This window comes from Onychostoma macrolepis, chromosome 03, assembly GCF_012432095.1.
Source record: "Onychostoma macrolepis isolate SWU-2019 chromosome 03, ASM1243209v1, whole genome shotgun sequence".
NCBI classification, from domain to species: Eukaryota; Metazoa; Chordata; class Actinopteri; order Cypriniformes; family Cyprinidae; genus Onychostoma; species Onychostoma macrolepis.
Window position 1 is genome coordinate 26,950,665 of NC_081157.1, and position 26,799 is coordinate 26,977,463.

The 26,799-nt window shown below is 36.4% G+C and overlaps 1 protein-coding gene across 3 annotated transcripts in view; it reads right to left on the reverse strand.

The window, feature by feature from the left end:
- Nucleotides 1–26,799, reverse strand: part of rhbdf1a (rhomboid 5 homolog 1a (Drosophila)) — a 53,526-nt gene that overhangs the window by 18,683 nt on the left and 8,044 nt on the right. For all 3 annotated transcript variants that reach the window (XM_058770008.1, XM_058770006.1, XM_058770007.1), the window contains 2 exons: nt 1,107–1,251; nt 883–1,022 (listed from right to left, as the gene is read on the reverse strand). In XM_058770008.1, coding sequence (XP_058625991.1) covers nt 883–1,022; nt 1,107–1,223 — 257 coding nt within the window. In that variant the 5' untranslated portion in view covers nt 1,224–1,251. The remainder of the gene's footprint in view (nt 1–882; nt 1,023–1,106; nt 1,252–26,799) is intronic.

Below are 26,799 nucleotides of genomic sequence, written 5' to 3' on the forward strand. Positions count from 1 at the left end.
AGCAACGCAACTGACGTGTTCAAGGCCCAGAAAGGTAGTAAAGACATCATTAAAATAGTCCACGTGACATCAGTGGTTCAACCGTAAATTTATGAAGCTACGAGAATACTTTTTGTGCACAAAGAACTGTCAAGTACATGCGTCAAAGACTGACACGGAAGAGAATAAATTGTTGAATTAAGTCGTTATTGTTGTTTTCTTTGCGCACAAAAATATTCTTGTAGCTTCATAAAATTAAGGATGAATCAGCTATGTCACATGGACTATTTTATCAATGTCCTTACTACCTTTCTGGGTCATGAACGTGCCAGTTGTGTTGATCAGTTGTGTTGCTCAGTTGATCAGAAAGCTCTTGGATTTCATCAAAAATATCCTAATTTGTGTTCTGAAGATGAACAAAGGTCTTACGGGTGAGTAATTAATGACAGAATTTTCATTTTTGGGTGAACTATCCTTTTAAGGTAGCATCCTAATTGAGATCGAAAGATTGAAAGATTGAATTTTTGTAAGGGTCGTCACTCTAAAAGCATTAACATAATAACAGAAAAATATTAGGTAAAAAACTGTTTTTACAGACATTCTGTGAAATTTAATTAATTAAATATATGTTAATAAATATTATGACATTTTTCTGACTTTGTCCAGCATTTAGTGAAGTTGTCTCATTGCATTATCTGATTGGCCTATCAAAGGACATACACAATGCTGCCAAAACAAGCTATCTTGTACTACCATTTGGACCAGTCTTGCTTTAAAATGTCTATTGAGACAGCTTATTAGGTTTTGGAACAGAGTTTGACCTTTGGTAAAGACATGAATCTCAGACCTAATGGGTTTGTAAGAGCAGATGTGAGTAACAGCCACATGTAATGCCTCTCCTACCTCTTGATGGTTTGTGTGATTGAAGACTGACGCTGGAAAGCAGCTCGCCGGGGGTCAAAGAGGTCACGTGGAGGAGAGGGGAGGTGAGAGGTTTCCACAGGCATACTGACGCTGCGATGGAAACCATGCCTCTTCATGGGCTGCAAAAGAGATACATGATGGACAGGATTGGAAACCAGAGCTACACCATGCACTTCAGATGAGGTAGACAATGGCGCTCGTACCTGAACAAAAGCTGGAGCTTCGTCCACGGACACCTGAGCGGTGGGAATGTCCAGTTTTAGCCATGGCGGCTTCTTGCGCTGCAGGCTGCTGGTGCTGTCGCGTCTGGGTTCAGCCATGCTGCCTGCCTCTCCCTAGACCTGCCAGCTACAGAGAGAGAGAAAATGAGATGAAGAGAGAGGTGAATTCTCAAAAGAACTGCAGAGTGTGCCAATAAATCCCAAATTCAAACTGTTACTCTTCAAAGTTGAGGCTTTGTTGTGCTGATAAGGTTTATGACTAATGTAGGGAATGGGACACTAGCGCCTTGCTTACTGCATACTGCACAGTATATGCTGTATACTGCCTCAGGGCTCAACAATAAGGATTTTTTTCTGATAGATTTTTCTTGCCAATATTGTCATGAGCGCCTCCACGCAACAACAAAAGCTATTTTTAGTAACACATTTCTATACATGTCACATAAAAAAAGTACATTTAATATTTCAGTAACACCAAGCTTGCTTAAAAGGAACTTGTTTTTAATTATTATATTTAGATTTAAAATTACTGTAATTATTTATAATATACACTATACACTTTTTTCTTTGAAAGAAGTATATGCTGCATTTATTTAATAAAAATACAGTAAAATCTGTAATATTGTGAAATGTTATTACAATTTGAAATAAGCTGATTTCTATTTGAATACATTTTAAAATGTAATTTATTCCTGTGATGTAAAGCAGAATTTTCAGCATCATTAGGCCTACTTCAGTCTTCAGTGTCACATGATCCTTCAGAAATCATTCTAATATGCTGATTTGCTGCTCAAGGAATATTTACTCTTATAATTATTTAAAAATTGTTGTGCTTGTAATGAAGTAAGGAAAGTGTGGAGGTGTTTTTCTTTTTGATTTTTTTGATAAACAAAGTTTGAGGAACAATATTTATTTGAAATTTGAAGCATTATTTATTTATTTGAAATGCATCCTTGCTGAATAAAAGTATCGATTTCAATTATAAAAAATAAAATAAAATGTTTAAATGGTTGTTTAACTCCAATGACAGTCATACATTTATAAACCCACTTTTGCATACAAACATGTTTGTTCAGTAGAAATGCAGTACACTTACTGCAGCATACTAAGCACAATATATTATGCCATTCTGAACATACCTAATGTCTAATTAAACATACTTGCTAAGCCACAAGATGGCAGTCTAAAATCACCACAAGATGTCTGAGAGCCCCAAAAGCCAGTAAACCTTCCTGCCGCAGAGGAGGAAATCATAAAAAGTAAATAAATAACCGTTTTCTCATATGTTTGCATTCACTCAACATTCTCAGATCCACTTAACTGACTAATAAACATTTATACTGTGGGGGTGGAAAAGTTTATTGTCAACAGATTAAGCCTAAGCCACTGGCTTTACACTACCCTCTCATTAAAAGTGCTGCTTTGTAGCGAAGCAGGAATTTTGTGAGAGGCCATCATTAGTGTGTCTTCCCGCTGCATATTTCCACACAGCCTGAGCAGAGTGTTTTCCAGATCACTGCAGCATGCAACCAGCAGCTGAAGAGCACTAAACCGACACTCTTTCTGCTTTCTTCCATTCACTGAATACTGCTTGTCAAGATGTCAGTTCAGTGCAGCCCGCATGTCTACAGAATAGAGATCTGCTATCTAACCTGAGACTGTTTGCGCGTTTTTGGGCCGAGTTCAGGTCAGGTCTTCATGCTATCAGTTTTTTATATCAAATTCAGGTTTGTTATTGAAGGAAAACTAGTTTTTGTCTCATTTAAGTGATCTGGTTTGGGCTTTATCTTAATGCTTGAGCATTTCTACTACAGTTCAGTTAATGTAAGTTACTTTGGATAAAAGCATCTGCCTAATGTGTAAATGTAAAGTGAAACATAAATAATGTTAATTAAGATATTTATTGTTTAAAATTTTATTTAAAACATTAAAATAATGTAATATTTATAAATGATGCAGAGAACGACTCCTAATGACTCCTGATTGTTAAAAATTACAATTAAGTAAATATTAAGCAAAAATTAAACAACAGTGTCTTCCACATAATTCTTTCAAATTTGCAGAAACTCTTATACATGTTCTTAACTACATACTAAACAAAACAAAATTAGTATTGTAATATATATATATATATATATATATTAGTGGTGTCAAAATTAGCACGTTAACGCAGGCGATTAATTTTTTCAGTTTAACGCGTTAAAAATATTTAACGCAATTAGCACAGGGGCGGGGCTAGGGTTGGCCACTCCTCTCACAACTGCTGTTTCTGTCACTTTTTCTCTTGACAAGAAGTGCATTTATTCAGTCGCAGAATGTCTTTATGACCACATCAAACAGGAGACGTTTGAGACCTCCGTGCTCCAGGAGGTCAGAGTCAGCTCCAAATGGGTTGGGCCTTGTTAATATGCCCTACACCAAACCTAACCCTAAGCCTACCCTCCCACTTGGAGCTGTCCCAACCTACTTGCAGCATAAGTCCCCTCCCACTTGGAGGTAAGTTCCTCCTACTTGGAGGTCTCCGGGCTGTAGCGATATATACTTGCACTTCAGCGGCAAGCGCGAGTCAAAGGAGCACGGAAATGGTACTGTGGTCAAAGCCTGTATCATTTCATATCAAAGCGCAAGATAAACAATTTGCATGCAATGTCGTGGTCAGTGAAATCATGAAGTTACCAAAAAGGCGATTAAAGCTGCCTTAAAACTGTGCATGCATGTAATATTTTATAAGAGTCACATTTAAGAACATGTCTCTGAAATGGTTTTCAAAACTGTCCTGGAGCATTCCAGCACTGTCTCCCTCATCTAACACACCCGATTGAACTCGTCAGCTCATTAATAGAGATTTTAAGACCTGAAGTGTGTCAGAAAAGGTGAAGAGAGTTCAGCAGCAGCATATCCGCGTCACATTCAACAGCCAAAATAACCTAATAACCAGCTGCTGTGATGTCTATTAATCAAATGACAAAGACAAAAAAAAAAGAGGAAAAAAATAACTTTTATAGCTTTAAGGATTCATCTATATTTAATTTAGTATTTAGTTTTTGATAATTTCAATTTCTGTATATTTCTGCTGAAGGGTGTAACAGGTATGGAAAGTAATGTTCATTTCATATGTAGAATGGCACAAAAAATGTTCACGATGTATAGCTGATGTGCTTGTCTGTGTGTGCATCTTGGGAGAGGTGGGTTTCTTTCTGATTAATCTAATTTCATCTTTGCTTTAAAAATCACTTTTATACTCTGTTTAAATCATATATGTGACATTAATTTACGTGTATATTTGATTATTTCTGTTTTTTCACTAAGTTTGATCAGTTTTATACTTCATCGATGCACTTGAAGCACGTGCTAATTGCGTTGCACTTTACATTCATTTAACAAAAGACAAGAAGTGCGAAAAACACACTGTAAAGACTGTTTCATGTTTTATTCAGTAAATGAAGAGTCGAACCGTCAAACTGATGTCCGTCTGGTTACTACTCTGGAAAAAAACACAACGCAGATTACACCGGTCACAAGGGCACAGGTAAACATGACATTTATTATAATGGGTTTATGTGAAGATTGTTTTTTTAAGTCTAATAAATGTTAAAATTGATAGCTCTCAATTATACTGTAATGTTGAATGGCTATAGTCAATGGTTAAATATTGGGGGGAGCAATTTTATAGACAAATCAGTATTGGTATCAGTGATACTGGCCTTCAGTCATTAAAAAAAAAAGATGCCATTAAACAAATATGTTGTTTGTACATTAATTTGAAGATTGAATGTGGAATTATTGCAATATAAAAGTATATTTAAAAACTTTAATGTTAGGTGCGATTAATCGCGATTAATTTCAGAAAAATGTTCGATTAATTAGTTAATTTTTTTTAATCGATTGACAGCACTAATATATTAACTTTTTTATGAGTATCTTCAACTACACATTGTCATATACAGTAAACATCCAGTCATCAGTGAGTCAGATGTTAAATCAATAACTGCTCTAATGGACTTAACAAGTAATTCATGAGTAAGACTGACTCATACAATAACTTGTCAGTTTGTGGGTCTTTATGACTGAGTAATAATTCACAAGAGTCAATTATACATGACTACAATGGTCCATCTGTGTTTTTTCTTTCTCGTGCAGCCAGCGAAGACAAAACACTAGAAAGACAAGTTTATTGTCTTCGCATTATTTAACATATCTCATCACATTCATTTCAGACTTCAATCTCATAAATCAGATGAAAATTTCATTTCTTTTGCTTTGGTGCAGTCGATTCAGCAGAGGCACAGTTATGAACACTCAATATTCTTCTGCAACCCATTTTTTATTTAAAAAGCCCTTGCTGTCTAGGGAGTGACATGGAGGCAAATGCAGTCATTCTGGGATATATATTCACCCCTCGGGAAGGCCTCCAGATCTGTTCTTGGTTACTCTTAACAAAACAGATTTAACACAGCACATCACATTTTAAGCTACCATGATGGAGTGATGATGGAAGCTACTGTGGAAAATATAAATAACAGAAACACAGAAGTTCATTAATCTTGAATCTAGCAGAACCCAAGTGAAAGTTTAAACTTTAAACTCATCAAAATAGTTACTTAACAGCAGCAGCAGACAAAAAAAGAAGCCCAGCGTCTGCAGGTCATGGTGAAAAGTTAAACACTGTCCTTGTCCATGAGAAAGTTTCTGCCCGCTGAAGAGGAATGTGGACTGATATCATCACTGGCCTTTCAGTGTGTGTGCCATGTGATGACTGTGAGATTACAGGGCAGACAGGAGCAAAGCCCCAGCTTTGAGGACACCCCTGTTGGGCCATGCCAATGGTTTTCCACCACAGGCGAGGTCTAGGCGATATAGGTTCAAATTTAATCAGTCTCAAAATTTTGTGACCACAAAAAATGAATGGAACAGTTTGCATAAATTGTTTTGAGTTATGAAAACTTCTAATGAAATTATGTTCAACCAACAACCAATTAAGTTCCTGGAACACAAACAAATCCACGTTTTGTACTTCTAATTTGTGTTACGCATACATCCTATGTCATCCGCTGGAACGCCACTCTCTCATGAATGTGCATACAACAGTTAACAGAAGCTGAAAATTACAGTTTATAAAGTTTTAAATATCGATATTTTCTTACACTAAGGTATTGATTCGCTTCAGAATTCTTTTTATGATGGATGGATGCACTTTTTTGGGCTTCAAAATCTCAACCCCCATTCACTGCCATTATAAAGCTTGGAAGTGCCAGGACATTTTTTAATATAACTCAGATTGTATTCATCTGAAAGAAGAAAGTCATATACACCTAGGATAGCTTGACAGTGAGCAAATCATGGGGGAATTTTCATTTTTGGGTGAACTATCCCTATAACGCAGAAACACTTTAAATTAGACAATAAATACATCAATTGAAGTTGATGTAAAGGTTTTTAATTTGAAACCATGCATTTATTTAAGTTGTGCTAACAGGTCCCCTGAATTTTGAAAGTAGGTCCAAATAGCCAGTGCAAAGTAGATTTAAGTGAATGAAAAAATAGTGATAAAGTAGTATTGATATTAATAAATGTTATTTTATTTTATTGCTTTATATAATACCAACATTAAAGCATTATAAAATGCCACACCGAGACTTTCGTAATTCACAATTTTAATGATGATGCAAATGAATATCTGTTTTGAACTTACTCAAACACTGTAAAAAGTGATTTTTCAAGATTATTGGAGTATACATTACAAGAAAATGCTATTTCAGTCTACTTCAAAATTTCTTGTTTAAAATCAATGTTACTTGCCATTCCTATTCCTAATTATTTAGGAATCTGAGGGTGCAAAAAAAATCTAAATATTGAGAAAATCGCCTTTAAAGTTGTCCAAATGAAGTTCTTAGCAATGCATATTACTACTCAAAAACAAAGTTTTTATACATTTACAGTAAGAAATTTACAAAATATCTTCATGGAACATGATCTTTACTTAATGTCCTAATGATTTTTGGCATAAAAGAAAAATGAATAATTTTGACAAATACAATGTATTTTTGGCTATTGCTACAAATATACCCCACGACTTAAGACTGGTTTTGTGGTCCAGGGTCACATATCTGAGTGCAACGACTTATGCATGGTTTTGGCAGTATCCATTAGTTGTTGATTGGATTTTTAGATGTGGACACTACAATTAATAATGGAGGCACATCTGAATGACAGCTGTGAACGAATAATTCACAAAAAAAAAATCAATAAAATGCATTTAGAGAATAGATGGTAAATTTTAATTTCATGCCAACTTCAAAAAAAAAAAAAAAAAACCTGAACTGTCATACTAAAAACTGCATTAAGATCATAGCAATATATATTTTTTTAATTAAAGAAGTCAAAATATTATCGCAAATATTCCAAAAATGATTTGCTATATATTGACCAGCCTTACCACAGAAAGGAGCCACCTGTCAGAGTCAATATCCGAACAGACCCATTCCAGAAATCGAATCCTGACATTCAAGCATGTCAGAACACAAATTGGCTAATTCTGAAAGGCAGATTATGTTTGACGCAGGAGTCAGAAATGAGAAGACGCAGTTGTGCTGTGTGATAGACCGCTGGAGAGGCCTGAGGGGACACACATGAAAGCTTCCCATCAGCCCTTGAGCCGGAACAGACCACCGTGACTGCTTAATGTCTGTATCAGTATCCACCATCATCTCATTAATCTGGCCACTAAATCACACGACAGGCTGATTACTGACTGCATGAGAGCCATCAGCCGCGGGTCTGCACAGTGCATTGTGGGATTGCGGTAATTATCTTCTACACCCCTGTCATTTGACTCCAACCCCTGCAGCCGTGCTTCCTGAGAAGCTAATATGTAGCATGTGCCACAGCCTGGGTTTATGTTGCAGATGCCTAAGGTTAGTTTGAAAGAGCACTGATGTTACATCCTCAGCAATTAATTCCTTTCAGCTTTACGGTCACATCTTAAACATTATAGCACCTGTCAATCACTGAAGCATGTTTTGGGGCGAGACTTCATGCTGGTTTCTCTAGGGTTGGCTGTGCATGTACAGACACTGCACATGTGGGATATCCCCAGGGAAGGACAGCACAAGGCCAGCTGTGTGTTTTGCAACACTCCACTGCAACACTACCAGCATGTGTGTAGTTCAATGCATAATGTAGATGTGATGAGATATTTACAGTTATATTATATACAGTCATATTCTATTAACACTTTTAACTAAAGCGACTCACAGTACAGATTTTACAGAACTCACAATTTGTGTCATCTGTTCACCTTCATGTCACTTCAAACGTATGTTTATATTCTTTTGTGTAAATGTAAAAAGAGTTATCGTTAATGCTTTATCCTTTTTAATTCACACAACTTACAGGTACCATTCAAAAGTTTTGGGTCTATTTTTAAAATAAATAAGCTTTCCATTGATGTATGGTTTGTTAGGATAGGACAATATTTGGCAAATCAGCATATAAGAATGATTTCTGAAGGATCATGTGACACTGAAGACAGGAGTAATGATGCTGAAAATTTAGCTTTGCATCACAGGAATAAAGGAATACATTTTAAAATAGAAAACGGTTTCTTTAAATTGTAGTAATATTTCACAACATTACTGTTTTACTATATTTTTGATCAAATAAATGCAGCCTTGGTGAGCATAAGAGGCTTCTTTCAAAAACATTAACAAATCTTACTAACCCTTAGGTTAGTGTATGTATAAATGAACAATAATCAAGATCAATAAATGCATTTTTCATTGTTATTTCATGTTAGTTATTGCATTGCCTAATGTTAACATACAGAACCTTTAGCAAAATGAAGTGATTTAGCAAAATGTCCATGCTGCTCTTTTCCATTCAATAAAAGTTGATAGGGACCATTGGAATCATAAAAGTGTTCCACACGACACTAAAGTTTTTTGCATTTTGAAGCCATGCGATAGCCTTGTATGAAGAACAGGGGCCGGATTCACAAAACATTCTTAAGAAGAAATTTCTTCTTAACTGCCATTTTCTTCTTATTTTTTAACTTAAGAAAAAAGTTAAGAATATTTTGTATTCCCAAAAATTATTCTTAAGAATATTCTTATCTTTTTTCATAAGATTGTTCTTAAGACAAAACCTAAGAAGAATTCAAATTCTTGAAAAGAATCTTCTTAAAAATCATCGTAAATAACTTCTTAAATTAAGGACAGCCCCAGACTTGTCTTAAATCCAAAACAGTAAGAATTATTTAATAAATTTATTGGGTTATTTCAAATTAATTGTTATATTTAAGCATTACAACAACATTAGCTACATATAATACATAGTAGGACTATTAATAGGGATGTGCGCGAGTTTTCTGAAGTGACAGCGATGACTGATAATGTAAACAATGACCGGTCATGAATGACTAGCCTATGTGTGACTAGCCTATTTTTATGACTTCAAAACTTAGTAGCAACTCTACAAAAACGAGTCAGATAGGAAGCTTTAATTGGACGCTTTTATTTTAGCCTATAAATACGACATAATCTTTGGCAGTATGCAGCGCATATGAATGCGCCGATAAACAGTACGCGGTCGCTGTAGCAGCGCGGACACACAAACCGGAAGCGTTCTCTCGGATGAGAGCACAAAAGCATAGCACAAAAACGAATCTTCTTCTTCTTCTTCTTCTTTTGGTTTTATGGCGGGTTGCGAACCAACTTCAAAGGTGCATACCGCCACCTACTGTGATGGAGTGTGAAGAGAATTATCTAATTTCTATATCCTATAATATAACCCACAATTCTTGATGAATTTTTTGACTACATTTATTTGTTTCCTTGAATTTGGACTATCATTTAATATATTCGTTATACTGAATTCCCGGCACCCTACTGCCTGAAGATCTTCCTTAAGAATCCTCCTTTCTTTTTCATATGCTTTACATTCCTTAAAAACATGTTCTACCGTCTCATCTAACAAACAAACCTCACATAAACCTGTGTTGTGCTTCCCTATAATGTGTAAAGTGTAATTTAAATTTGAATGTCCTGTTCAGTAAATGTGTAAAAATAATTTGTTCTCTTCTACTTAAATTGAAACTTATTTTGCTTTTCTTTACCGTTTTTGAATCCTATAAAAATACCGCCCCTTATGACATGTATCCCATTCTGTCTGCCATTTCCTATTGCACGCTTCTAAAATTAACTGTTTACCTTCTGCTCTACTGAGTGATATGTTTATGTTTGGCTCTTCCATTTTTAATGATTCTTTTGCCACTTTGTCTGCTTCCTCATTCCCTTGAATTCCACGTGCGCTGGTACCCACATAAATCGAATTATAATTCTCATTTGTTTTAAACTGTACAACCTGGTCATGATTTCTATTAAAATGTCAGTCCTATTTGTTTGAAGGATTGTAGACTCTTAAGAACAGCCATTGAATCAGAGCATATTATTACTTTATCAGGTCTAACTTCATAGACCCATTCAAGTGCCATTAAAATCGCTATCATCTCACCCGTATATATTGATGTACCATTTGTTATCCTTCCAGCCTTTTTCACCTCAAACTCTGTAACATAGAAGGCAGCCCCTGTCCTGCCATTATCTACATTCTTTGATCCATCTGTGTATATTTGAAGAAATGAATAATGTGTGTTTTTGATATATTCACTTACATATGTAATTAAACTAACAGCTTCACTCATTTCCCTTCTATTCTCGTGTAATTGTGTATCTATTTCAGGTTGTGCTACAAAAACGAATCAAACAGATCGCTGCAGCTTGAGACAGACAGGCTGTTCAAAAACACGCCGCATTAAAAACGTGAAGCTGAGCGCCAGTCAAAGAGTGTGCTTGCTTATTATGATTATTATATGGTAATCTGCAGGAAGCGCAGTGAGTTTATCAGTGCATCATGTTTTCACTCAGATAAAGACTGTCATTTTCTTCTTAAGAAAAAAATTAAGATGTTCTTAAGAATATATTTGAGAACTTATTAAGAATTTTTCAAGAATTGCACTTACGAACATTCTTACGAACTTCGTGGAATTTATCTTAAGAAATTTCTTAACTTATTTCCGTGAATCTGGCCCCAGATCAGATAAGAAAATTTAATCTTGAGCTAAATGTAATTTTTTAACCATATCTTTAGGTGCCCTGTTCAAAGTCACAGTGCTGATAGACAGTCAGCAGCCCAGATCCTGACCCATCCACATCACACAAAGTTATTAATTAGGAAATTTTATGAAGGATTTTTTTAATATGCTCTACCGTCAGAGGAGACAGTTTGGCAGGTCATGGGAAGGATATCCTTGAGGAGGGATACCACAGATTGAATTCTACACATGGCTGCCATCCAAAGGATATGAGACTTCTTTAAAGGTTTTCATTCAGATTTATGCTTCCACACAGAAAAGGAAATTGCCCCTCTCAAGAGCTTCAAAAAGATCACGTATCAAATGAATAGTACCATGTTGAGATGTCAAACATACTTTTAAGGAACGCTTGTCTAACAAAAACTTTCATTTTAAGATGTGCTAGTGGGACAAAATCAGCATTGTAGCATTCGCTCTTCCTGGCTACACCACATGTGGCGTCACTAAATGTTTTTCTTTAAAATCTAAGCTCTTATGTAGCCATGTAATGATTTGTTTTGTCTGATTAGATCAAGAGAAAGAAAATCTTGGCTTTTGTCTTGACGTTACATTGTTTTCGATTAGCTTCCTGCCCTTGTGTTACCCACGGCAAAAGCCTGCCACGAGCTAAAACTTCCTGTTTTAAGATATAATCCATCAGATACATTGAAACTACAACTGGTATTTACAAAAAACTAAGTGTTGCTTAAACTAGTGCAGGTGCAGTGTATGAAACAGGGAATTCAAGATAAAGGATAACATGCAAGCACAGACTGGCTGTTCAGTTTTCTCTCGCTGAGACACAACGGTCTTTTGTAGATGGGCTTTATTCTCCTTTTATGATTTATATGATCTGCTCACACCTCAACTGAATACAGTAACTGGTTGAATGAGTGCTGGTCATGCATGACAGGTTGTGTAGTAATGGACAGAGCCACTGTTAGAGCGGGTGAGGGTTTAGATGCTGTGTGTGTGTGTTGGGGTAGTGAGGTGCTGAACTGCACATTGTGCAATTTTCAGCAAGCTTTCTGTTTCCATATCTCAAGCCACTCAGGACAGACCCTCACCACCAGCAGACCAAATGGAAACTTCCTGTCTGAGATTTTCCACCATTTGAGCCTAATATAGAACACCCTGGTAAGTCAGATACGATTGTTTTTGGAGAAATCTCCCTGATTGGACGACCTGCCACTGCCATTTGTTAGTCAGAAAAGTTAAACTTCTATAATTAGATGTTAAAATCCTTCCCCTATCCCAGTTTAATATGCAGAGTCTTTGATAAGTATAACCCTATCGTCAAAACAGGGGTTTTCTGTTTTGTTTAACCAATGGCATACGCATTGTTGCTTGTTAAATACAGTAGCTGTATCCAAAATCACATACTATATAGTATGCAAAAAAAAAAAAAACAGTATGTGAAAAGAAAAGTATGTCTAAATTCACAGTATTCATAAAACAACAGGCAAAAATGACCTTCTATTTCTGGCTGGATGCTTTACTATTTTCCATGAGGTCATGGGAGAGGATTTGTGGGCGAGTAAATTATTAGGAAATTTTTATTCTGAAAGTGAACTAATCCTTTAACGGACAGAAATCAGCCAGTCTCATTTTTTTCCCCCCAAGACACTAGTAGTGCAGAAATTACAGACTTCACCTTTTAAAATGATAGTTAATAAAATAAAATATAAAATAAAATAAAACAATGGGTCTGCTTCTCACAAAAATCTGTATATATATATATATATATACACACACACATTTTTTTTTAATTAACAGTAACATTCTGCATTAATTTTCACTGTATAGAAAAGAGCAGCTTGGACATTCAGCAAAATGTCATATTTTGTGTTTCACAGAGGTTTGGAACAACATAAGGTTGAGCTGTGTGAATCTTTCATGTGAACATTACCTCTAGAAAGCACTTCAGACTCATGTGAAGAGGAGAGCACTGAGTTCAAGCCAACCCAACCTTATGAGAAAAACATAACTATTTTATGAGCTGATTTCATATGAATTTGTATGATGAACACTTACGAATTACAAGTGTGTGCTGGTTCAAGCAGTATACTGTAGACAGACACTGTGTTGTGTGCAGGTTCTCAAGTCTTGCATGTGTTTGTGTTTATTTGGGGTAACAGGGTTTGATGAAAGAGCCCCAGGCCAGAAGAAAGAGGTTTAATGAGTGGGGTAGAGAACACAGTGATGGATGACTCATTTATTTGTGTGTTTGAAACACTGGTCACTTCCTTCCTAAAGGCTGAACATCCTGGCCTTCAGGAAGGCTTCTCTCTCTCTCTTTCTGTCTCATTCCCCACAATTTCTTGGACCCATAGTTCTCGTGCACACAAGTGGCCACTCTGCTTGCAGCATTTATACTGTGATGTCTTTATTTCTCAGTCACAGATAGTTTAAACTCCCCCAGTTGCACACATACCACAAAGCAGCCAACACTGTTATTTCCGCCCATGCCAAACTGACTCCTCCTTTCCTATTGAACACTACCAGCAGTGTGCCGAGAGGATCTGCTCTGTCTCAACAAATCAGCCTGAAAGGAATTCCCCTTTTACTCCCAAACATGGAAAGACCGACAGTTGGATTTTAAACTGTAGCACTGTGTAACTATTCTATCCAGACACTGTGCAAGTCAATGATCGTGATTAAAAATATACACATGTGGGAAGTGTGCACAATCAGTGCACTATTTACTATAGGAGTGTCCCCTTTAATAAAATAATTCAGCAATGACCAAATCATGGTATTTTTTATTAATAAAGGAATTTTATATTAATATTCTGATTATGTATGCATTCTGTTAAAGTGATATTGCCATAAACTGATTTTTTTTTCTAGAAATCCTACTAAAATGGTTGGCATATGATTATATTAATCAGATTTCTGTGTAATGTTAAGCCTTATTGAGAAAATAGTAAAATTATTAGATATTACAAGGTGGAGGCAGTTATGAAATTTCACACTATTAAAAAAATGGTAAGAGGAGATAGATGTGACTTTAGATTACCGTACATTGAATAACATTTATTTTGAAATAAAATCTCCAATATTTTTCTAAGTACTTTTAAAAGAAACATAAAACTTCATGGTGAAGCATGTAATTTTTGCACCACTAGAATTACCAATAAATAAATAAATAAATAAATAAATAAAAATAAAATCAATACAAATACATCAAAAAGTTATTGAATGCACTGTTTTACTTGGCCAAACAGAAAATGTTCAGCCAATGCTTTGTGTCAGGCTGGATGGATGAGGTCTCTGTGCATGGAATATGAGAAAGCAGATTTACAAAATCTGCAAAAATACAAACATTATTAGTAGTTATTCATCAAACAAAACAGCTGAGAACTCCATTACCTCCAGCGCTACACAAGAGCGACCTGATATTTCTCTGGGTGTGTGTTCTATTGTGTAACTATAGCTCATCTTCAGTCTGTCTGTCAGTGCATAAAGTGCAGATTCAGTCTTTTTTTAATCTTTTTATAGCTCACCAATTATGAAGCTGACAACAGCAGGGGAGCTGCTCAAGCTTGGTGGATGATTGTGGATAACTTTTGAAACAGATTAGGAGTCTAAAAATAAAGCTCATCATCTAGGAGGAGAGAGAGCCAGGTGACTGTGCCGCTACTGCACTGCTGCCAGAATGACATAACCAACGGTAGAGAGGCATGCTGAGCTCACGCTTGCTTCTGCTCGTGCTTCGTCTTCTTATGAAGGACAAGCCAGCATGACAATTAGCCATACTTCAGCAGAAAGAAGAAAGAAGTTCTGAAAGGCTTTAATATGAAATCAGAATTCTTTTCTTTCCTAATGAGTAGGTCTGTGCACACTTCGCTGTCATTCCAAAGGTAAAAACATTCAAAATCTTCCAAAACTCTATGCCATAATGCTGGGGTGTCATAGGTAAAGCTATGCAGAAACCTGATGCTTCGTCCCAATTCGCATACTAGGCCTATCCGTCCTAAATATTTAAAAATAGAATTAGGGGCCGTTCACACAGAACGAGAGTCCTTGTGTCTAAAAAACGCGAGATGTAGCACTCAGGAATGGTTTTTAAAAAAGTGCAGCGCAGAATGCCTCCTATGCCATGTTGCCATCAAATGAACTGTAAACAAAAGCTCACAATGCTTGTTTTATTTTTTTTAAAGTCTCTTCGCATCCGTACAGCAATCACTAAGTTAAGTGGCCTAAATACAGAGGTGGGTAGTAACGAGTTACATTTACTTCGTAACATTTACTTGAGTACAGTTTTTGGGTAATTAATACTTTTAGAGTAGCCTATATTTAAAGATGGGTACTTTTACGCTTACTCAAGTACATTTTAAGTGAAAAACGGTACTTTTACTTCGTTACTGTGGGCGACGCTCCTCTCGTTACTTGATCTTAATGCAATACAAGTTAAAAATGCTTCAATTTATTCCAAACGCACCGTCTACTTTTCTCCGGGCAATTCTCTGGTTTGTGAATCAGTTCCTTGCCGCACGCGCCAAGTCTTCTGAAGCGGTTCTCACTCAGAGTTAAACAGAAAGTTTAGAACATCAAGAGTGTTGAAGACGTGGCTTTGGATCTACAGTCAATTGAAAGTAAATCTGCAAAGGCAATTGTTTGCTAGCTATGAAGATCTTAGATGAACACCGCGTGTGCCGTCTACGGTTCCACAGGTATAGATAAGCTACATTTGATTACAGTAGACCTACACGATACCTCTATGGCATTACCAGTTTGTTGTACATGTACCATATACATTAAATACAATGTATAATTTATACATTAAATAAGCTGTCACAGAGCATGAAATGAACACCCGCCAAACCCGCGTTAGCTCTGCGCAGTGGCCAGGCTGTCCTACCTGCTTGTCAAAGTTTGCGCAGACATGATACGTCATCGGTGTGTTCCATTACGCTATTGCAGACCGAGCAAGAATGGAAGGCGTTATTATTGTAATATTATGCGCTTTGTTACTGTAAAGTTTTGTCACCGGTGAATGAGACATGAGGTAATCTGACAGCGATGCATTCAATCCTCCACCAATGCCATCTATTGTCGTGTCGCTTGTTATCCTCTGGTCTGCCTGTGCACGTTCATGTGTTTTGGAGGAGACATGACTTTGGAGAGTGATTTGCAGGGAGGGTGGGATCTTATACTTTCAAACTAAGTTGTTATTGCTATCCTCTCCGAAATCGCCTTCCTTACCTTCAACATGACGTGGCATCTTAAAAATTCAGCGCTCATGTGAGAAATGCTGCAAAAGACACAAGACGCGAACACAATGGTCATACACTTCTGTTGTCAGTACTTTTCTATGTAAACATGCACAAGACAGATAAGTAGTGCACTGAAATGGAAAAATGTGTTCTGTGTGAACAGCCCCTTATATGTCCCAAATTATAGTAGGCCTATGTTAAAATAAGCATTCCAAAAGTACACATATGGTGTAAATTCAAAGTGCACACTCTAATGGCTAATATTGCCCACAATCCATTGCGCGTTGGATACAGAATCGATTAGAACTACAAACGCCAAAAAAAAAAGTGTTAAAAAACTAGAAAAAGTTCCATGCTGATAATACTTAAAGTTAGGGGGATTTTCAAATCTCTAACCGCAACTATGAGCAATAGTAATAGTTATGCAAGCACTAATAATATCATGACCATCCAATAACAATCCAACGATAAGCTGCTGGATAAAATCAAGTCCCACCCTACATTATTTCCAGCTGTACAATCTGTCTCACTCACATTACCGAAGTTAAATGCATTCTGTGTCATGTTGTCTTTAAAGGAGATGGGGGAGGGTCGATGGTCTGCGCAGCAGGCCTTACATTCAGCATTCCTTCTCATCAGACGGATTTACTCCACATAGTCGCCCATCAGACCACATACTCCCAAGCTGCTCGAGACCATTACGTTACTGACTGCAGACCAACACTGTGACATGTGACAGTCTGTCACCCCGAACCATTTCATCTGACATTAAAAAACAAACACACACACACACGCACACAGGAATACCCTTTGCAGCTGACTCTCTGATCATGTATCAGGGCAGCGGTGGCTAGGACCGGCTCTGTCTCAGTAGTGGGCGGCATTTCTGCTGCTGCCCATGTTTGCTCAGCATGCCTCAACAGTACACCAGGGCCTTTGCAGGGGAAAGTAAACACTTCAAAGTGACCAACTGCAATCTAAAAAGTGAGCATGCAACATGTGTGTTGTGTTTAAAGTAACAGTTCCCCTGAAAAATGAAAACGACTGTCGTCACACACCTGTATGACTTTCCATGGAACACAAAAGGTATCAGCTCTTTTCCCAAAAATCATGTTTTTTAATGCAGTTAGTCATTATGGAGATGAGGCTTTTAAGCTTTAAAAAAAAGATGTAAAAGTAGCATAAAAATTATATATATAAAAGCTGTCCATACGAATGCACTATTATTATATGTAGGCATGCAATAACTTTGTGAGAGCAACAGACTTAATATCAAAGTTATTAACAGAGTTATTCAATGAAAATTTTCCTCTTCAGTATGCTGTTAACTGCTGTGACCAAATCATTGAATGAATCAAATCAGCCACACTGATGTAAGGAATCATTTATATCTGTTAAAATGGACCAGCTGATTCCCTGAGACTTAAAATAACAATTCACTTACAGGAATAGTTGACCCAAAAATTTAAATCTGTTGAAACTGTATGCAGGCCATCCAAGATGTAGATGCTTTTGTTTCTTCATCACAACAGATTTGGAGAAATTTAGCATTACATCACTTGCTCACCAATGGATCCTCTACAGTGCATGGGTGCCGTCAGAATGAGAGTCCAAGCAGCTGATAAAAACATCACAATAATCCACAAGTAATCCAGTCCATCTGTTAATATCTTGAAGTGCAAAGATGCATGTTTGTAAAAAACAAATTCATCATTAAGGCGGTTCAAGTTCAAACAGTTGCTTCTGGTCACAATAGAGTCAATAATTCATAATAATGCTTCTCTTGTATTTTAGCTGGAAGCAATGGTTTGAAGTTAAAATGTCTTAATGATGGATTTGTTTCTTACAGACAGGCATTACTATATTACAGTCGCTTTACTGGCTGTTTGGATTCTCATTCTGTCGGCATTCTCATTCATTCACTTCCACAGCAAAGAAAGTCATACAGGCTTAAAGCAACATGACAGAGAGTAAATAATGATAGAATCTTCATTTTTGGATGAACTATCCCTTTAACCTTCTTCAAGTGACAGCAGAGTGCATACTTCTAAAACATGAGAAGGGAACATGAACTAAAACACTGAATACCAGGCGGTCAACCAAACGCATAATCATCTGTATTCAAAAACCCACATTCTCCCTCTATATCTCACGGTCCACTGCAGCGCTGTCTCTGGCTGCATGAAGCCGTGTGGAGGACTGATTTAATTATCACAAGCAAATTACTCAGTATCATCAGCTGTTTCTCACTATGATCCAGAGGCCGAGGAATCCAGCTCTGAGTCACTGCTGAAACAACCTCCCCTGGTTTTGTAAGACATGAGGCCTCACAAACCATATTGTTCACTGACCTTTAGCTGCTCACAGTATTGTGCAGACTTACAGTTCTCAACACTCCCTTCCAGAAATAGCCTCATATATATTTAACAATCACTCGGGGGCCTTAAACTGCAGTAACAGGCATGACTCCCTACATAAGTGCCACTCAACACTTCATGCTGTTCAGCTACACCTCAAAACCACATATAAATGTCACAACACTTCAGCATTTCACATAAAAGACTCCAGTGAGCCATTGGAATTTGCATAAATTTACAAATTAACTTTCTGATTTAAACATGACAGGTATAGGAGAGAACGACCCTCGTGTTTTTCCAACCCAAACTTGAATTTTTTTTTTGTCCATACATTGCAAGTCAACGAGCTGCAATGTTTTTGGCTCCCAATGTTCTTCAAAATATCTTCTTTTATGTTCCACGGAAGAAAGAAAGTCATGTAGATTTGGAATGACAGGGAGAGTAAAGAAGGGGTGTCAAACTCAGTTCCTGGAGGGCCGCAGCCCTGCAGAGTTTAGTTCCAACCCTGCTCCAACACACAAACCATCTAGTTTTCAAATAAGCCTGAATGACTTAATTAGCTGGATCAGGTGTGTTTAATTAGGGTAGCATCTAAAGTCTGCAGGGCTCCGGCCCTCCAGGAACTGAGTTTGACACCCCTGTAAACAATGACAGAATTTTCCTTGAATTGGTGGACGATCCCTTTAACTGCTGTTAAATGGTTCGGTTTGTATGTAGTTGGTCTGAAAGTACTGCATGGCCGAATAATCAAAATTGATCAATTATTTAGAAATGCAACATCCTTGAATAATTCACCACCCTTTTTTCTTTTTGGAGCATCTATAAACAAGTCTCGTAACTACATGAGCGGTCAGAGAATTTGAGAAACAGTTTTCTCTTGAAACCTGCAGGACAACTCTTCGCTCCAGTGGAAAAATAAGATCTTGTCTGGATCACTGCAAGTGCAAGAACTGTCAACCAAAGAAAAGTGCAGATGAACATTTATATTCATTCAACTTGCAGACATTTTTATCCAGTGCAACTGAAGAAAATCACAAGCAGTTTATTTATTAATGTACACAAACAAAAACAGAAGTTACATGAAGAAATACAGAGGAAGAGAACAATACATGTCCTTTATTCAAAAATAGGAGTTATTACAAGAAGTGCCTCAGATTGTGGTCATGAGTGTTCACAGAAGAGGTGTGGCTTCATCTATTCCCTGAAAGTTGTGATTGCCACAGCAGATCATATGGCAGAAAACCACAAGTGGAATTTTTCATTTTGCATTACAAATGACATTATCAGCATCACAATTTGAGATGCAAGTTTCTCAGAAAAAGAACATGAATGTCAGAATGTCTTTGGTTTGTCTTTTTTCTGCTTTAATGGCAGAAGCTCTTGAGCTGCTAGAACTTCATAAGCTCGTGTAAACCTGATGATCATGTTTTGAAAATGATCCAAAGAGCATTTTGATTCATTATTAATAATTAATCATAATTAAAAATAATTATGTTTGATTAATGACTTTTTTGAACTTCAGTATTGCATCAGACTTTGGACCTCACTATATATTTCAATTAAAAGCATATTCATATCAAATGACAAGCTTTGTATAAATTTCTATTACTCTATGGTGCAAAAAAATTCATTGCAAACTTACAATATGTACGTAAATACAGAGAGGTAATTCAAGGTGGATATTTCAAAAGCGTCAGCTTCTATTTTTTTGTCTACACTATGTTGTTTTACTATAGAGTGGGTGTACTTGACTATAGAGGATCTGAAGCGTGTATGAATATGAGCTCCACCCTGAGTTCCTGTGCTGCCTACAGCAGCCTGTTTAATGTGTCTGGAGAAAATAAAATAGAACAGGAGGCTTCTATTGTAGTGAGACCAAAATCACATGACACACAGTTACAGTACGCAGTCTGATACACCTTACTAGTGTTTTTACACATTTGTGGTGGACATAGTGGTTAAAGGAATCGTTTTTAAAATGTTTAATCAAAATTAAAATGTGCTGAAAATGTACTCAGTCTCATGTGCATCCATGATGTGGATAAGTTAGTTTCTTCATTAGAAAATATTTGGAGAAATCTGGAGTCCAATCGGCTGATAAAACAGCACAATAATACATAAGTAATCGACACATGGAAAGTTGCAGGTTTGTAAGAAAGAAATCCATTTAGGCATTTTAACTTCAAACCAATGCTTCCAGCTAAAATATTATTTCAGCTATGTATTTTAAAAATGACATAATATTTTAGCCACAGTATGTATGGTAAAATTCATACAAAATCCATAAATCCATTTACTCCTCTCACATCAAAATCGACCAACATATTTGTTTAGACCTGTTTTGGAATGTTTTTGCTTGTAAATGATCTGTGCGTATTTCTCTCCCGATTCGGACATTTTCAATGAAAAAAAAAAAAAAGCAGTATTATGAATAGCAATAGAGGACTGGTATTTTAGCCAGAAGCAACAGTAATTCATTTCTTACAAACAAGCAGCTTTTCACATCACAAGACGTTAACTGATGGACTGAAGTCGTGTGGATTATTTGTGGATTATTGTGATGTTTCTATCAGCTGTTTGGACTCTCATTCTGACGGCACCCATTCACTGCAGAGGATTCATTGCTGAGAAAGTGACGTAATGCTAAATTTCTCCAAATCTGTTCTGATGAGGAAACTAACTCATCTACATCTTGGATGACCTGAGGATGAGTAAATTGTCAGCAAATTTCTGGGAGAATCTTTCCTTTAAACTAATTACCGATTACAAATGCACTGTATGTTAAAATAAATTTTTTTTACACCAGCAAATACAGCGATTTCATGTTATGCAGGACATTGAATATATGCGCTGCTCTGATATGAGAAAAGCAGTATAATTTCCATATAGCCAATACTAACTAGAGTGGACATACAGAGAAGAAAAGCAGTGAGAAAAGGTCTTATTCAAATGTAACTGAAGAACATGTGTTTTGCATTCACAAGCAGGTGAGAGCAATGTTTCTCAATCACAGCAGTGCACATTTACTTTAAAGGGGTCACATCCTGAGTAACCAAATTTCTTTGATATTTTACAATAAAAGAGCTTGATGTACTATGAAAATGTACAACAACTGTCAAAACTCAAAACTTCCTCCTCTGTCCAAAAAGGACATCCATTGAAACTAAGCTGCAAAAATGACTCATGAACTTCAGCAACTCCAGATGTCACAAAGATTAATGCATCAACACATTAACCATCGACATTTACGCATTTATGCATTTACAGTGACACCCACCAGAAACTTAATGTCACTAAATCATGACTATTTTCATAATGACTAAAAGTGGTGGTTGAAAACAAATTCTTGCCATTGGTTTAGCTCCCCTAAACGCTGTGGTTTATTAATAAGGCAAATAACATATGAATGGTTTAGAGCTGTTTGCATATTAAACTGGGATAGAAGAAACTGCTTTAATGAAAAAATACACACTTCAACATTAAATGCACTCAAACAGACTGAACAACAACAATGAATCAAGGCAACTCTATGGACGTGAAGGCAACTCCCACCACAGATGTCAAAAGGATCAATAGTGTCAACATTTCAGTTTGTGGCAGCATTTTGACAGGACATTTGACCTCTTTTCATTGCATCTGACTCTCGCTGTGCTGAGTTTCCTCTCAGGAGAGCAGCTTTACAAACAGAGAAACGATCCGTATTTTAAGCAGCTCCCTGACAGCGAGGCTCCAAGCTGCATCTCCAACCTGCTAAACAAGTGACTGATTGTCTGCTGGAGGTCAGACGTTTTCCTGTTAAGCGAGCTAAGAGCAGACCCTCAGTCACAGCGTGCCCAAAAACATGTGATCCCCATCTAAATAGTTTCCAGCATGATATCAGCCTGAATCAGGCCATAGAAGCTCTTATTGTGCTCTTGGTATGAGCCTGATGAGCATCAAGCAGAACAGAAGGTCAGCAGATGGGCCAATCACTGCAAGGAAAAAACACTTTTTGGAAAAGTTCATCCAAAAATTGCATTTGTCATCATCTGTAATGCTAATCACTTCTTTTTTAAAAATATAACTACAAGGTACTAACAAAACGTAGCTCACTACACTGAATCTATATGAAATGTCTGTAAAAATACAGTCTGATGTACTGTGATAATATAAAGGAATTTTCTGTGTTGAATTTTCAAATGTGATTTACCCGTATATTGCGTCACACATTGCATTGCATTTTGTTTTAGGATTAAAAGGAAATATCTGTAAACATAACAGAAAAGGTAATGGTAATTTTTCTAGGTCATATTCATGTTTCTTCTATTTATTTTATTTTTTTTAGAGGGTGATATAAAACTCTAATATGTATAAAAATAAAAAAAATAAAAATAAACTCTAATATGTGACTATCAGATTTATTTCTTAGATAATACATCAGATAATATAATAATTTTTTTAACTGAATACAGCTAAAAGAAAGTAGAAATCTACCACTATATATATATATATATATATATTTTTTTTTTTTTTTTTTTGAAGACACTATTATGAAATCTAGCATTTAATTAAATATTTGACAACATCAAAACATATTTATAAACCACAGAGAGTGCTTTAATCATTTTGAACAGGTTAAACAAAAACACACACAAAAAACTCTTTATTAATTATATTATATTAATCCATCCAATATATTAAAAATAAACATGTTAAATTTAAAAATAACCAAAGAAGATTCGGGACTATATTAGCCTCTGAACTTCAGAGTTTATCTTATCTGACTCCAAAAAGACAACAAACTCAACAATAGTCCTCAAAGGACAGCAAAGATTCCATCACATCACATCCGCCTCAAGTGAGGCAAAGGTCAGAGGTCAGAGTTCTGCTTATTTGAGGAGCCAGGGAAGGAAGTGCAGAGCAGAAGAGCTGATGAAATCCAAATGAAACAAGGAAATGCACTCATGTCTGGGACTCTTCTCTGCTTCCGTTAGCCACATTTACGGAAAAAACACGAGTCATTTTTGATATGCCACTGATAAAACTGTGATGCGGTTGTATGCAATTAACCAGCCACAATGGCACCCGTCTATACATAGCACACAAAATAGGACTTGTTATCAGTAATACAGGCGATGTGTCATGTTTAGCATCATTAACACTGTAAACCTGAAGGAAAACACCTTTTCATCACTTCCTGCCATCATCACAACTTTTTTTTGCACTCATCAAAACGTCCTAGTTGTTATCATGACGTTATAAAAAAAGCCTTGTTTCCTCTTATTGAATGACTACATAAAACTAAAGAAACATTTCTGTTAATTGAAATAAAGCTGAAATAAAATAAAATACTACCTACCTAAACTTAAACTAAATGAAAATTGTTGCCTGGGCTGTTGAAGCACTAAAATTACTAACTGAAAATAAATAAAAACTAAAACTGAATTAAAATGAACACTGAAATAAAAAATTTATGAAACCTAAATAGCAGTAGCTAATATATTTAGGTTTATTATTTAAAAAAATAAAGAAATAAAAATAAATTAATGTAAAAAACAAAATTACTAAAAACTCAATTAAAATGAAAACAAAAAAAAATCTATAAAAAATATAAAAGGATATAAATAATACTAAAATATATATAAAATATATAAATAAACACTGTGTAAAAAAAAAAAAAAAAAACGGAAGACTTCCTCTGAAATATCTGGTTGAACAGGATGCTGTCAGGTTTAAACGGCACACAGAGATTGCTGTGTTTTGTGTGATCATCAGAGGGAGTCAGCCCAGTACCCTGTCGAAGCAAGTTGAAAAAAAATCATAAAGGGAAGCGTTAGGGTTGGGTATGACTTTGTCCTCACGCCCTCACATGACTTCAGTGTAGCAGCACTCAACTCAGCAGCAAATACCACATTGGCCCAGTACTTCACTCTATAAAACCTTTGTGCATGTCTTTACATAAACTACCGTCGGGAAACATTTGTTAATGGAGACACACGTTTATTGCTATTTCTTTATGCTCGATCATATTTTCTGGCATGTTGTTTGCACATCTGGTCTTGCTGGAATCCCCCCCCCAATGGCAGAGATCATGGGAAAGGAAATGATCTTATCAGACAAGGCCTGTCCCTTTCATGTGCACTTTGCAAATGCAAACTGTGATAAGTGTGTATGACTCCTGCAAAGATGAAGCTCGTTATCATGAAAATGAAACTCTGGGAAGTAGGCAGCAGGGCTTGAAAGTGCAGATCTGGTTCTTGTGGTTTAGAAACACAGTCTAACCCAGGGCACAAGAATGTGAGCTGATGACACAGTTTCACTGTCTACCGCGGTGACAATTGAAAGGAATTATTCTTACTCCTCACGTCGTTACAAACCTGCATGACTTTCTTTCCTCATAACACAATAATATTTTGAAGAATATTTTGAAGAATATTCTGAGCTCTTATAATGAATGTGGTAGAGAATAACACGAAATAACCATTTTTAGTATCCTAAAAACACCACCTCACAACTCTGAAGCCATACAATGACAAAATGTAAAATCCTTACAGACTTGAATCACATGATCCAGTAAACAAAAACAGTTTAAATGATTTATTCAGCAAACAAATCCTGACTGACCACCTACTGAACCTAACCCTAATGCATCTGCTAAATAATAAAATAAATAAATAAATAAAATGTTGAAAAATGCAAAAACAGTTGACGGTAGCCATTGACTTCCACAATATTTTTTTCCATACTATGGTAGTCAATGGCTACCAGCAAATGTTTGGTAACCAACATTCTTCAAAATATCTTATTTTATGTTCCACAGAAGAAAGAAACTCATAGGCTACATATTTGGAACAACTTGAGGGTGAGTAAATGATAACAAAATTTTCATTTTTGGGTGAACCATCCATTTAAGCAGTACATCACATAATAATGTTTGTTAACGTTAATAAGAGTTTATTGCAACGCGTTAAAGTGCGTTCAAGTGAACATATCATTGAAAAAGAAAAAAATGTAGGGTGGGGACCTTGTTCTGTTATTCGTTGTTGTTAGATGGAAGCAGATCAGAATCCGAACTTGCAGTGGATTGTAAGAAAGGGCGGAGTTTATGCACACAAAACAATTGGAGATGTCCAGAATGCATCTGTTGTACAAAAGATAAATTCTTTTTGAATAAAATTACAAGGTAAAAAATGTAACAATAAAACATGCATGAATGAATTGTTCACAATAAGATCAAAACTTGCATTTAGAAAATAGACATTAAAGACATTCCGACTAACTGCACATAAACTGCCTCAAACGGTGAAGGTTTTGCACATGAATATTCACATTTTGATGTCTGAACGGCAGTGTGTGTCAGCCATAAATTACTTGACTGGACATTTCCAGAAAGTTTCCAACCAACAATTAAATTTTGCTTCACGGCATGCACACAAAGGAGAAGTTTTTGTGATTGGAACCGAACAGAATGTAGGGGTCTTTTTAAAGAACCATTTTAAAAATGACACGCTCATGGCGTGAGATGCTAGAAAAAAGTACACACTTGCACCACTGCACCCAAATGATTTCCACATTTGCACATTTCGAATGCGATTGAAAGGCTTACACTGAGTTCTCTAAGTAAGTGCGTGATTTTCTTGAGCAACAGACCGTAACAATTTCTTGCAGAATACTACAGGAGCCACGCGGCCCCCATTAAGCTGGTGATCTCTGTTATAGTCATAGAGTTTTGTGAGCTGTTGGCAGCTTGGCAAGGCTGCACATTTTCAGTCACCCACACTTGAGAGGTCTAAGCAAGCGGCCACTTCCATTCACACGTCAGAATCCTTTCTGCCGCTTTTGTGAGCACTCACGCTGGAGAGCTGGGAGTGACCTTGAGCGCTGTTGACAACATGCAATTACAGCGCAGGGTTGGGAGAGAAATGAGGAAGAAGAAAACAGCAGGAGGAGGGCAGCAGGCCTCTTACAAACAGGGAAAAACAGCAATTCCA